General features: G+C 51.3%; 1 protein-coding gene across 9 annotated transcripts; it reads left to right on the plus strand.

The window, feature by feature from the left end:
- Window positions 1–493: 493 nt before the first annotated feature.
- Window positions 494–12,502, plus strand: E(Pc) (Enhancer of Polycomb). Of its 9 annotated transcripts, XR_001452119.2 has the most exons (12): window positions 861–1,254; window positions 1,834–3,149; window positions 3,223–3,358; window positions 3,428–3,666; window positions 3,740–3,894; window positions 4,076–4,243; window positions 4,326–4,501; window positions 4,573–4,967; window positions 5,046–5,170; window positions 5,246–8,892; window positions 8,943–9,074; window positions 9,592–9,727. XR_001452119.2 is itself a non-coding variant. In XM_033378967.1 (11 exons), exons 2-11 carry the CDS (start codon window positions 2,997–2,999, stop codon window positions 10,884–10,886), a joined length of 6,489 nt encoding a protein of 2,162 aa, XP_033234858.1. In that variant the 5' UTR covers window positions 494–725; window positions 1,834–2,996; the 3' UTR covers window positions 10,887–12,502. The 9 variants fall into 9 exon arrangements, 8 of the variants coding, with proteins under 8 accessions (XP_033234858.1, XP_033234860.1, XP_033234863.1 ...); XM_033378967.1 differs by lacking the exons at window positions 861–1,254; window positions 8,943–9,074 and adding an exon at window positions 494–725 and having other exon boundaries at window positions 9,592–12,502; XM_033378969.1 differs by lacking the exons at window positions 861–1,254; window positions 8,943–9,074 and adding an exon at window positions 499–775 and having other exon boundaries at window positions 9,592–12,502.
- Window positions 12,503–12,833: the final 331 nt, after the last annotated feature.

The following is a 12,833-nucleotide window of genomic DNA, read 5'->3' on the forward strand; positions in this document are numbered from 1 at the left end:
GAGAAAAGGTCATTAATTTCATTTGAAATCAGCTTGGATAGCAGAATTTTAAAATCAATAAAATTAAATAGGGTATAAAAGAGCCGACACTCAGAGCGGATACCTGTTGACCAGAAACAAAGACGTAACATTCCATACGCACTTTACGTTACATTCAACACACACTTACGTTTTATGCTGTAACCATGTTTGTTTAAACCTTATTTAGACACAATTAAATAAAAAGGAGTCCCCAAAATGATCATGTCTTGTAGAAAGTTGATCTATCAATTGGATAAAAATATGTCTTCAGGGCTGAGGGTCCTAGGTAGCTGGCAATATTAAACCGAATATCAAAATCGAGGAATGATTGCCAACCGTGAACAAGGCAAGTTCGCTGTTAACATAACATGACGAGGTGAATTGCCGATGTGCGTCTAAACAATAATTAAAACAAATGCAGCTTCCTGCCAATGATCCCAATGCATGCATTAATTCCCTGCTGAAATTCTACAGGTACCACCGAAAACCGCATTCGATTTCATCAAATAGATCACAAATTGATCAAGCCAAAATATTTTCGTCATATTTTGGACGATTGCACGACTCCGAAAAATTCATTCGTGATGGCCGCCACTAAGTAAAAACGTGTCCCGCTGCTGAAAGACAATTTCGGTCGTTTTTACCATCAAAACTCATTGAATATTGCTGAAATTTTGGCAGTTGCTCCAGCAACGTACCGAGTGGTATGTAACGGTGCTTGAGGCGTGTAAAAATAAATAAAATGTAAAAAAATGTGTGTGAAAAAATTTAATCGATTTTGTGTTTTGTGAAAAAAATCTTGGTAGATGTAGTGCCAAAGAAGCTCGGCAGAGGGAGCCAGTAAACGTTTCGGAGTGATTCGGATTTTCGCGCCGCTGACACTGCCACCGAACGGCGCTGAATCGATAAACATTTTATCGGCAAAACATTGCTGTTTACGTGTGCAAGTCAATGAAAAACAAAAACTTTCTTAAAAAAAATTAAATTAAATTATTAACCAAGAACTGGATGTGAAACTGTGTGAAAATGGCAAACAAAATAGAAGAACTGCCGCATTGCCGCTCTGTGTAAATGTCGCCGGCGTTGGCCGAAATTCGCGGCCTGTGAGTCCGCAGCGTCGTCAATCTTCGGCTCTCTGGCCGCCATTGCTTTCCAGCAAAACCACGCTATACGCAAAATCTACGAATTTGTGTAAATTTTTCAAGCGAATTATCAACAAAATTTCGCTTGCAGGTGTGTGAAAAGTGCGGTAAACGATGCTAAAAATTCATTAACGTATATGAAAATATATACACCCCGCGGCGGATCACTAATTTGGCCAATAATTGCAAAAAACAAAACCCACATGAGGAAGAGTTGACTACCTTTTTTCTTCTTTTTCGTCGTGTTTTGCGCTTCGTGTTTTTTCTGCTTCGTGCAATTCGCCGCGTTTGTTTGAGGCTGTCGCCGCGTGTGTGTTTGTTTATGCCGCCTTTTTTTGTACGCGGCTTTCTATGATTTTGCAATTTTTGCATTTTGCGACAAAAAAAAAGAATTAAACTCAGAATGATATGATTCATAGTCCTGAAACAAAGGGGTATATGGGTTTGTGCGTGTTTTTATGATTTTAAAGCGACACAGACCTCATATTATAACTGTTTTCGAATGCGATCGTCTCCTTAGTGTGTGTGTGTGTGTTTAGATTATTTTTCCCGCGCGCTCCCCTTACGTGCACACACACACATCCACGTACATGTTTCTACTACTGTGTGTATGTGTGTGTCTGTTAGTTGTTTACTTACTAGTTTCTGTTGTTGTTCCTCGCTTTTGTAGATTTTTATCATCCAACGATAAGGAAGAGACAGAGAGAGCGATCGAGAGAGAGGAACAACAAGAAAGCAACAACGGAACGAAGCGGCACACGGCAAAAACTGGAAAAACAACAATTTTCAATATAGAAAAATGATGATGAACTGAAATGTGCAATTTTGATGAACGTAATTATGCCAATTCACATACTTTTTTCGATTTCAACGTGAAAAATGTCGTCGACACAATTGCTGCATTCGTTGTCATTGTTGTTGCTACCATTGCGTTGTCGTCGTAATTGCAATCAGCTAATCTCTCTGGCCATCTTGCTGCTGTCGGCCCTGTCTGCACGAATCGAGGAGTCCGGACAGCAGGAACAGCAGTCGGAGGAGGCGGAGCAGGAGGCGGCGGCAGCGGCGGAGGCGACGGAGAAGGAGGAGGAGGTGGACAAGGACGATAACGATACGCCCTATATAGCAAGAAAGGTTGCTCACAAGCGGCGTTCATTGGCGATCATCGCCGCGATCCCAATCCCAGACCCACATCCACATCTACACCCACACCCACACCCACACCCTCACCCAAATCTACATACAACTCCACACCAAATTGCAACAAGTGGCAGAACGTTTGCCAAGGGAACGGGCACAGGGGCTGCGTTAACCAGCTGGCACAGCAGCCACAGCCACCGCAGCCCCGGTGCTAAGTCGTCGGAGGAGGCAGCGGAGGAGCAGCAGGCCCGACTGTTGGTCAGCCGAATCATCTTACTGCATCTAGCCTGTTCATCCCTGCTGTTGCATACGCTTGGGACTACCACTACTATAAGCAGCATATCTCCTCCATCCATAGCCAGATTGGCAGAGAGAGCAGAAGCAACAGCAACAACGAAACGCTTAGCAGCAGCAGCGGTAACGCATCGGAGTAAGATCCTTGAGAGCGGCGGCAGCAGCAGCACAAATCCATCGACGCCGGTGGCCGGTGCAGCCGTCAGCAGTAGGTTAGCAGCTCCCGAAGCAGCACCAGCATCCATAGCAACTTAAGCAGCCAATTCCACTTAACCAACCATAAAACAAAAACAAAAACAAAAAACAACACATATAAGAAATATACAAAACAGCAACAGCTAAAACGTTCCACATAATCCATATACACCACGCACATACAAAACAAACAAAAAGGAAGTCAAAATGTCGAAGCTATCGTTCCGAGCACGCCATCTGGATCCGTCCAAGCAGATGCCCATCTACTTGGCCGAGGAGCTGCCCGATCTGCCCGAGTATTCAGCCATAAATCGTGCCGTGCCCCAAATGCCCAGTGGCATGGAGAAGGAGGAAGAATCGGTAAGTGTTATCCCCCTCTGAGAAGCGAGATCTACATCTTCTAATCACTGCTTTCGTGTCTCCTTAAAAACAGGAACATCATCTGCAGCGGGCAATCTGCACGGGCCTCATCATCCCCACACCCGAGGTACTGCAGACGGACCAGCCCTTCTACGATACCTACTATCCGCCGGACTACAAGATGCCTCGCCAGATGATTCACATGCAACGTGAGTGTTGTGCTCATTCGATGCCCATAATCTGCCGAATACTAATCCTCTAATAATCCTCTCCTACAGCTCTTGGCCTGGACACTGAGGTGCCCGACTATGACATGGACAAAGCGGACATGGAATGGCTTAGCCAGCAGGAGCGCCTGGAGCTGACGGAGCTGAAGTTTGAACAATTGATGGATTTGCTGGAGAAGAGCTCGGGTCAAACGGTCGTCACCCTCAACGAGGCCAAGTCTCTGCTCAATCAGGATGACGAGACGAGCATATCCCTCTACGATTACTGGCTCAACAAGCGCCTCAAGATGGTAGGCATTCGATTTGACTTGATTTGATGGGACTCCCGTAGCTTATTCTCACTTTCTGTTGTCTCCCTCATAGCAACATCCGCTGATACTCACTGTGAAGACAGAGAGTCGTCCTGGTGCCAGCTCCAACAATCCGTATTTGGCCTTTCGTCGGCGCACCGAGAAAATGCAAACGCGCAAGAATCGCAAGAACGACGAGGCCTCCTACGAGAAGATGCTCAAGCTGCGGTAAGAATTGAGGGAATCACACACATGAAGTCGGTTGCAAAATACAGTGTAAATAATGCTGGCAAATTGGCATCAGCCCTCTGATCCCACATCATAGATTGTGCCGATTGGCCGGCATATCGCATGAGATATTTCCATTTATTGCTCGCATTAATTGATTGTTTTTTCCAAATCAATACAGACGCGACCTGCAGCGTGCCACAACTATACTGGAGATGGTGCGGCGACGCGAGGAGACGAAGCGCGAACAACTCAAGACGACGGTGAATATCTTTGAGAAGCGCGTCGAGTTGCGCGACTTCAACGGTGCTGTCTACTCCGAGCTGAATGCTCAATACAAGAGCACGAGGTGAGCTCTAAACAAAAGAGAACGTCCCAGGCATTGAGTGCACTGATCACTGATCCGCTTCCTTATTTTGTTTCGCTTACAGACCCGCGTATAATTCATTGTATACGAATCAATACTCACAAGGGGCGGCGGCGGCGGTTGGAACGGCTGGCGCCATTCTGGCTGCCCTGCCCCCGGGTCTGCTGGCAAGTGGCGGAGCAGCGGGCAACACGAATGTGTATGCCTCGCCGTCGCAGTACCTGAACACGTCGACAATGGGTAAGAAAAGAAGGATGCCGGCATTTGCCACTGGAGTAATAACTAATTCGTATTCCATTCCTCATCTTTAGACACCATCCACTCTGGCAGCGGCAACGGCAACGGCAACGGCAGCAGCAGTCGCAAGGAGAAGCGTCCCTACAAGAAGCGCAAACACAAACTTCCCCGCGACAAGCAGCAGAACCAGCACCAACAACTGCAACAACAACAACAGCAGCAGCAGACTCAACAGTATTTGCCCGGACAGTCGTCAGGATCTGGAGCATCGCCTGCCCACCATTTGCCCCACCATCTGCACAACCTCAGCAGGCAGCAGAGTGCCTCGCCGGCGGCAAACGATTCGATTCTGGACAGCGAGGATGATGACTACCTAAACGGTGGCCTCAACGGCAACCAACTGGGCTCCGAGAGCGAGGATGAGGCGCCGTTTGCATTTAGACGGAAGCCGAGCTGTATTTACCTGCCCGTAAGTGTCTCGCGAGTCCCCTGTCCACGGTGTGCAGAGGAAGGAAAGGCGATATTAATGGTGGCTTTGTATTTCCAGACACGGCACCGAAATGGACGCTGGCCCTATGACTCGGCGGATGAGGAGACGGAAACGAGCAGATCGACGGGACCATATTCGGATCCCAAATATCGCTACACGCTGACCTCCATCAACTATCCCAGGTTTGTTGTTGTTGGTGTTAGCTAAACGGCCCCCTCCAATACTCAAGCATAAATCGGGCTTAATCAATCTTGCAGCCCGCGTTGCATTGGCTTCGCCCGACGTCGTGTGGGCCGTGGCGGAAGGATCCTGCTCGATCGGGCCACAACGAACTTTGACGATGTCTGGTCGCAGTTGGACTACACGGTCATGGAGAGTGTCGTCAAGAGCAACAACGCGCAAAGGAGAAACAACCAACTATCGAAGCCGGAGCTGCTGCCGCTGGCCAAGCCCTGCTCCCCGCCGACTGTTGTGGACCTTGTTGTGCCCACATCCAAACACATTGACAGCGTTGATGCGACGTCGCTGCCGCCCGACGCCATTGTCAAATCGGAGCCCACCAGTCATTCGGTGGATAAGCCCATTGCCGGCGGATCGGCGGGTGATTCATTGCTGCCCCTCCCGCTAGACAAAGAGGTTGACGCGGAGGTGCTCGATCTGGACGGGGAGGAAGATGACCTGGTTACCGATGACGAGAATGTCTCACGGCTGAGTTTCTATAGTTCGGCGGTAACGTTGTCCCAGAGCTCGCACGACATGCGCCTGAAACGGCGTCGCCTGCGGCACAAGAAGCAGCAGATGCGAGAGCTCAATGCGGCCAAGCGACTGAAGAGGTCGTCGGATGCAGCAGCCACTGGAGGAACTGGTGGAGAGCCAGCAGCAGGTGGGGAGGAAGGTCCTTTCACTGCTCCGTTGTGTCCTTTGCCCCGGGCGTATCTGCAGCGTCTGGTGCTGGCCTTGGGACAGAAACTCAAGCAGGAGGAGGCGATGGAAGTTTGCGAGAATCTGGCTCCGCAAGAGGAGAAGAGCAGTGCTGCAGAGGAGCTCCAGCAGCCTGCTCCTCCTCGAGCCAATAATCAGCACCACCACCGTTCCAACAACAACAACAACACCGTGTTGAACAACATCAACAACAACAACAAAAACAACAACAACAACAACAATAGCAGTAGTAGTAGTAGTAATATGAATAAGGACGTTAGCATAAGCGAAGAAATCAATGTGATAAAGCTGGAGGCAGAGGGGAACGAGGACGTTGGGCGAGAGGAGCAGCCGGTGGCCTCCACGTCAGCGGCAGCGGCAGCAGCACGAGCCGTTGAAGCAGCCGCTGCAGCGGAAGCAGCATCATCAGCAGCTGGAATATCCATGCTCGGACCTTCCATGGAGGATGTGGCCAAGACGATAAAGCGGGAGCTAATCGATGCCGACGACTCCAATGAGCCGCTGAGCATCATCCGCACCGCAACGGTGGCTGCGACTGTACTCCAGGCCAGCCCCGATCCCGAACTGATGGACGACGAGGCCGAGGACGATGTCAATCTCGCCCAGCTGAGCAGCATCATCCGTCACACGGCTGTCAAGAAGGAGCTGGAGGCGCAGCAGCAGCATCAGCAACAGCAGCAGCTGCAGCAGCGGGAGCAGAGGGTATACGGATACCCGCAGGAGCTGAAGGAGGAGACCGTCTGCTTGAATCAGCTGCCCGATGTGATTCGGTTGCAGAATCTGCGCAACGCCCAAACGTGCTCGAAGCCCAGGGACCTGTATATAGATGCCACGGCAGAGGACATGGACGTGGACTACCTGGGCGGACTCTCGCCCACCTCCAGTCAGCGTCTGGACATTTGCAACGAACTCCTCTCCGAGATCCGACGCGACTGGCTGCACTTTCGTCCAAAGACGCCTACGGACGAGCTCTCCGATAGCAACGATGGTGAGGGCAAGCCCTGCGGCGACTCTGGTGTCCATGCGGTGGACTGGACCCAGGATACGCCCATCAGCGTGGAGCTGAATCGTCTTGGAAAGCAGGAGGAAATCGAGAGCGACACCAGCTCTTATTTCCTGAGCAATGCCTTCAAGTACACGGATCTGGACTCTGATGCCCAGCTCATTCAGACGGCCTACGCCCAGGACTATGCCCGAGGCACCAGCAAGAGTCCGAACTGCTCGGGATCTGGCTCTGGTTCGGGGTCCGCCCTGGAGTTCAACTTGAGCGCCGGCGACTCGCTCAACGACATCAACAATCTGCTCGGCGACGACGAGGACGACAACCACGAGCACATGCTGGACAACATTCTGCAGGAGTGCGGCATGGACGATCCGAAGGCACTCAATCAGGCCACCAGCTTCTGGAACGGCATCCTCGATGGCGAGGCGGCTGTGGACGAGGTCGAGATTGCCGATCAGCTCCTCGACTGCATCGACGAAAAGAAGCCCAAGGTGGGCGGAGAGGCGTCCAAGCGCGCCGGGCGACTTCGCAAGCCGAGGCCAGTGAATGTCCCTGTCGGCAGCTCGTTGTTTACGGTCTGTCCCACGCAAGAGTCGCTCAAGAATCGCGAGGTGTTCTTCAGCCAGGAGGTGGTGACGCCCAAAGAGGAGCCACAGCCAGCGACAGAAACAGAGACAGCTCCCGTTCCGGCAACAACGACAACGACAACGGCGGCAACGACGACGGCAGACACCTTGGAGCCTGTGAAGGTGGAACCAGCGGTAGAGACACCACAGCCTGAGGTGGTGGTATCCCCAGCCCAGTCCCAGCCCACGCCACCGCCACCGCCGCAGTCGCAGCCGCAATCACAGTCGATGCCACAGCCAATTTTGGCGACTCCCACGCCGCAGATCATCAACATACCCGCCCAGATAATACCCCAGAAGCCGCAGATGGCGCAAATACAGTCGCAGACGCAGCAGCTCCAGCTTCAATCGCAGACACAGGCGCAGGTCCAGGCACAGACAGCGCCCCAGCAGGTGACGCAGTTGCTCAACCAGTTCGCCAATGCCAGTCCGCAGATCATTGCCAGGACGGAATACGGAGGAGGAGCGGCCGTCGGGGACATTGTGACGATCACACCGCACACGGGAAGCAGTCCCCTGCCCACACTATCCGCCCAACAGCAGCTGCAGCACCAGTTGGCGCAGGCCCAGCTCCGCAACGTGACCGTTCAGCAGCGCCAGGGCACGCCCCAGCAAGTGCAAGTGCAACAGCAGCAGCAACAGCCCACCCAGCAGTTGCTCTTCCAGATGCAGCGGGACGGGATCGGCTCGCCGGTGATCACCACACAGAGCATCGTCACCTCCTCGCGCTCCTTGACACCCCTCAATGCAGCCGGCGCTGGCGCCGCTGGCAATCACATGATCTATACCACCGGCAGCGGCGAGATCATCACGGCAGCAGCAGCGGCTGCCGCCCAGAAGGTCACCTACGCCATACAGAAGTCAAGTGGCTCCGGCGGAGGAGCCACCACCACATCGATTGGACCCAATACCGTGATCACTTTGTCCAATGTAAAGCTGCAGAGCGACGACAACTGCTCCGCGGGTGGCGCCGGCTCCGGGTCCAGTGTGAACATCATCAACACGGCCAGTGGCCAGCAGCTGGCCGTGCACAGCATAGCCGGGATGCAGCAACAGCACCACCATCAGCAGCAGCAGCAGCAGGGTACCACCACAACGCCGCTGATCGTCACGACGCCCACCCGCAACAATGTCGTCCAGCAGCATTCGCAACAGCAGCTGGTGCAGCAGCAGCCGATTGTGTGGCGCCAGGTGAGCGGAACGAACACGGCGGTGGCCACCACGGCGGTGCTCTCGACGACGGCCGACACCTCGCCAGCGGCGGTGGGCAACAAGATACTCTGGACTAGCCGTGGCACCCAGAAGCGACAGCTCAACGGGCCCGAGAACACAGGTGAGCCACCATTCTGGTGTGGATCGAATATAATGTATTCTCTTTCGTAGGTTATGTGTCAGAAATCAGAAATCAAGGATCGAGCATCTAGCATCTAGCTTTCAAGATTTAGCTGATGTTTTTGATTTGATTCGATTCGCAACCGCTCTGAGATCCGTTTTCTTTGGTTCTTGATATCGGAGGTATATTGGAGGGCAAAGATAACCTTAACCTCAAGCCTTTGCAAGAAATCTCTGTGAATTGTTGTTCTTGTTTGTGGGTTGTGAAAGACATTGACTAGTTCGCATTCGTGGATGCTTCGATTGTTTCCGTTCGCTCATGGGGTATTTGGGCAGCAAATCAACGTAATCCTCATCGTTTGCCGAATGTTTCGTATTGCAAGAAGCTACTGTAACGATCGTTGGATTGGCAATCGAGCCGTCTCCGCAGCTTTTGTTATTTGTTCCTCGGTTCTCATTTCTCAGTGGAATTCTCTTCAGGTTGAGGTCCCATCTGATAGGCTAGATTCGATGGCGGGGGTTATCTATAGGTTATCCGGATCTAAATGAGTTTTTCTGTAAGTGGCTGTGATTTTCGTTTCATGTCTCATATCTCATAGATTGCATGATTGCTTTGGTTGTCCTTTGACTCTGCTCCCACACAAAAAGCCATCGATTTGAACTGAAATTTAATTTCCTTTTGCATTCCTTGGCCTTTCAGACATCAACAAGCTGCTGCTGAATCGGAAGTTCTCGCAGAGGAAGGTGATTGGCCAGCATCCGGGAGGAGGGCAGCAGATTCAGCAGCAGGCGCAGCAGCAGATCCAGCTGACCAAGCAACAGCTGCAACAGTTGGTGCAGCACGAGGATGATCTGGTGACGGCCACGACGACGATCAACAGCGGCGACCAGATGGACACTGGCGAGTCCCTGCAACAGCAGCACCACCAGCATCAGCAGTTGCAGAAGCTCAGCAAGGTGATCAAGATGTCGCCATTCCCCCTGCTCGTCTCGGATCTCAATCTTCAGCAGCCGCCGCAGCAACAACAGCAGCAGTCTGGGCAGCACACTGGCCAGTCCCAGCAGCAGCAGCAGCTGAAGCCCAACTCGGCGGCTGCGATAGTGGCCAACCACAACTACAGCTTGCAGCCGGCGACGGCCATCATCAGCTCACAGGCGGCGCCCCAGCAGGCCAACAAGATCTTCCTCACCAGCAGCAACAGTGGCGGCGGCGGCAACTTCACCAACTTCACGGCCAGCGAACTGCAGGCGGCGGCTGCGGCGGTGGCGGCCAGCAATGCCGGTGGCCAGAAGCTGCACTACAAGGAGCTCACCAACTCCAATCTCAAGCTGAACTTTGTGAGCAGCACGGGCGAGGCGCTGGCCAGCCAGGCACCCCAACAGGTGGGCGCCACCACGGTGGTGCTAAACAAAGCCCAGCAGCAGCAGGTACACCACCAGAAGCTCAAGACGGTGGCCGCGGCCAACGCCCAGCAGGTGCAGCAGGGCGACAAGCGAGTCCTCTACACCAGCCTGCTCAATGTGAAGCCGCTGCAGAAGAACAACAGCGGCCAGATGCAGATGCAGCTGGGGCCGGGCGGACTGCAGCAGGTGCTGCGCGGCCGCGTCAACTCGTCGATCATCACGAGAACCCTGCCCCTGGGCACCACCGTCAACAGCTCGGCCGGTGGCGGTGCTGGTGGAGCACCTGCCACCATCAGACAACTGGTTACCACCAATACGAACAATGTGGGCTCGTCGGACGGAGCTCTGCTCAGCGCCAAGGATGTGGGCAAGAGCCTCACCGTGGAGCAGGTGATGGTCAGTGCCAACAATGGCGGAGTGGTGATGCCCACCAGCAACAACAATAACAACAATGGGAGTGGTACAGGCGGCGGCGGAGGAGGTGGGAGCGGTGCTGGAGGCGTCGGTGGCGGTGTGACCGTGACTACATCGAGCAATGTTAACGTGTCCGGAGCCGGGGGAGCCGGAGTCACATCCACCATCAACAGATGAGACGCGGACAGCAGCAGCTAACATCTAATGCAAAATGTTTTCTCCGTCAATCTGCCCGGCGGCACCTCGCTGGGACTGGGAATGGGAATGGGACTGGGTCTGGCCCAGGCCCAGGAGCAGACCGAGTTCCTGCTGACGCCGATGGGCGCGGCCCAGAGTCCGCTGATGGTGGCCCTGGGCCAGCTCCTGCAGCCGTCCTGCTGCTGTGCCCTCTGTCTGGTCAATCTAGGCCAGCCGGCGTCGCATCTGGGCTAAATGCTACTACTACGCCCTATATACACATACTGTAGTTTAAATGTAGAATTTCATATGCATACAACCCGCGCACACACATGCCGCCAGCCTTGAAAAATTGATTAGAACCCTAAACGATAATCAGATGGAACTTATTCCAAATTCTGTAACATAGCTAGGCGGGAAGCTCTCCAAAGCCAAAGGGGAAAGGGCCAAGCAGAAGGGGAAGAAGAGAGTGTATAAACGAAAGCCACCAATAACAAAGTTTGCTTAATTTGATTTTATTTATATATATATATAGACGTATATATATAGAGAGAGACATGTGTGTGTATAACGATTTAGGTCTTATTTTTCAAGATCGCCTAACCCTAAACCATATTTAGAATTACACAAATAAAAACGATATATATATGTATATGTATATGTGTATGTGTATGATGTATATGCACAAGCATATGAGAAGCACGAATCGAGAACTTGGCTCTTTCTGCGAGGCTGGAGATTTCCCTAGACACCCCCGCCCCTGCTCCAGGCAACAACTCTGCAAACAACTCATGTGTTAAATAGCAAACTGTAAATATTCGATTGTAAAACACACACCACCACCCACAAAACACACAAAAAACAAAAGTAGCAGCAGCAAGATTTATAATAGTAATTATGAAACTATATATTTAGTGATACGATACGAATAGTTGTACGAACGATGGAGAGGCCGCCGCCTCTCAGGCTAACGCCGTTTCAGAATCACGCGCTTTATCCGGGCTGCTGTTCGATGGGGCCCCACCCCGGCCTCCGACCCTGCGAATGGGTTGGAGCCTGGTGGGCAGTCGCGGCAGCCCCCTACCGGGAGTAAAACCAGAAGAAAAGAAAACACATTTTTCAATGTACGTAAATTAAATTAACTTATCCTGTAGCCTAAAAGAAGATAAGTGAAAAGGAGATCAGAGAAAACCCACGTTCAACTACATTTAGTTATTTTAACTAAGGATCGCCACTGTAGAGGGGAGAGCAGAGGATCGATAGAGATGAGAGAGGGAGTTGTGTTGAAGAGCATAAGAAAACACTATTATTGTATGCGATTATTATTATTATTTTTTATACAAGGTAATACTTTTAATTGCAACAACAACAACAACAAACCCAACATAAACATAATAATAATAATAATATGATGATAATATGTTATAATATAAACACACTAATGATAACAATAACTATAATATTTTAAAATCCAAAACGAAAACATACAAAAAAAAAAACAAAATCATTTAAACTATAATTACGTAGAGATGTACTTTCCTAGATTGTAACTTGTAGAGCGGTAAGAGCGTAAGCAAGAGCGATAATAAAATGGAAAACAAATTGCAAACTTCAAACAAATGCGAAACTCTAATGACACCAACCAACAAACCTTCATCCCAGATCCCGAGAGACAGAAAGGCACACGGCACGGCACGGCACCTTCATTGTGGTCCCATTTTCAGTTTCAGCACTCGAATCCCTCCAAATACGAGGAGAGGAGGAGTATTGTGAGAGGAATGTTCCATGCTGTCACGTACCTTGGACTTGGACTTGTCTTGAGCGTGTTGTAATTGATAATCTCTTTTCCCCCAGATATCATTATCCGATCCCATTCCATTCTCCATTTCCCTGCTCGTTCTCTTCCCCCCCCATAAATACCATTGAATAATTGAATTGAATATAAAC

Source organism: Drosophila pseudoobscura, chromosome 3 (genome assembly GCF_009870125.1).
Source record: "Drosophila pseudoobscura strain MV-25-SWS-2005 chromosome 3, UCI_Dpse_MV25, whole genome shotgun sequence".
Classification (NCBI taxonomy): Eukaryota; Metazoa; Arthropoda; class Insecta; order Diptera; family Drosophilidae; genus Drosophila; species Drosophila pseudoobscura.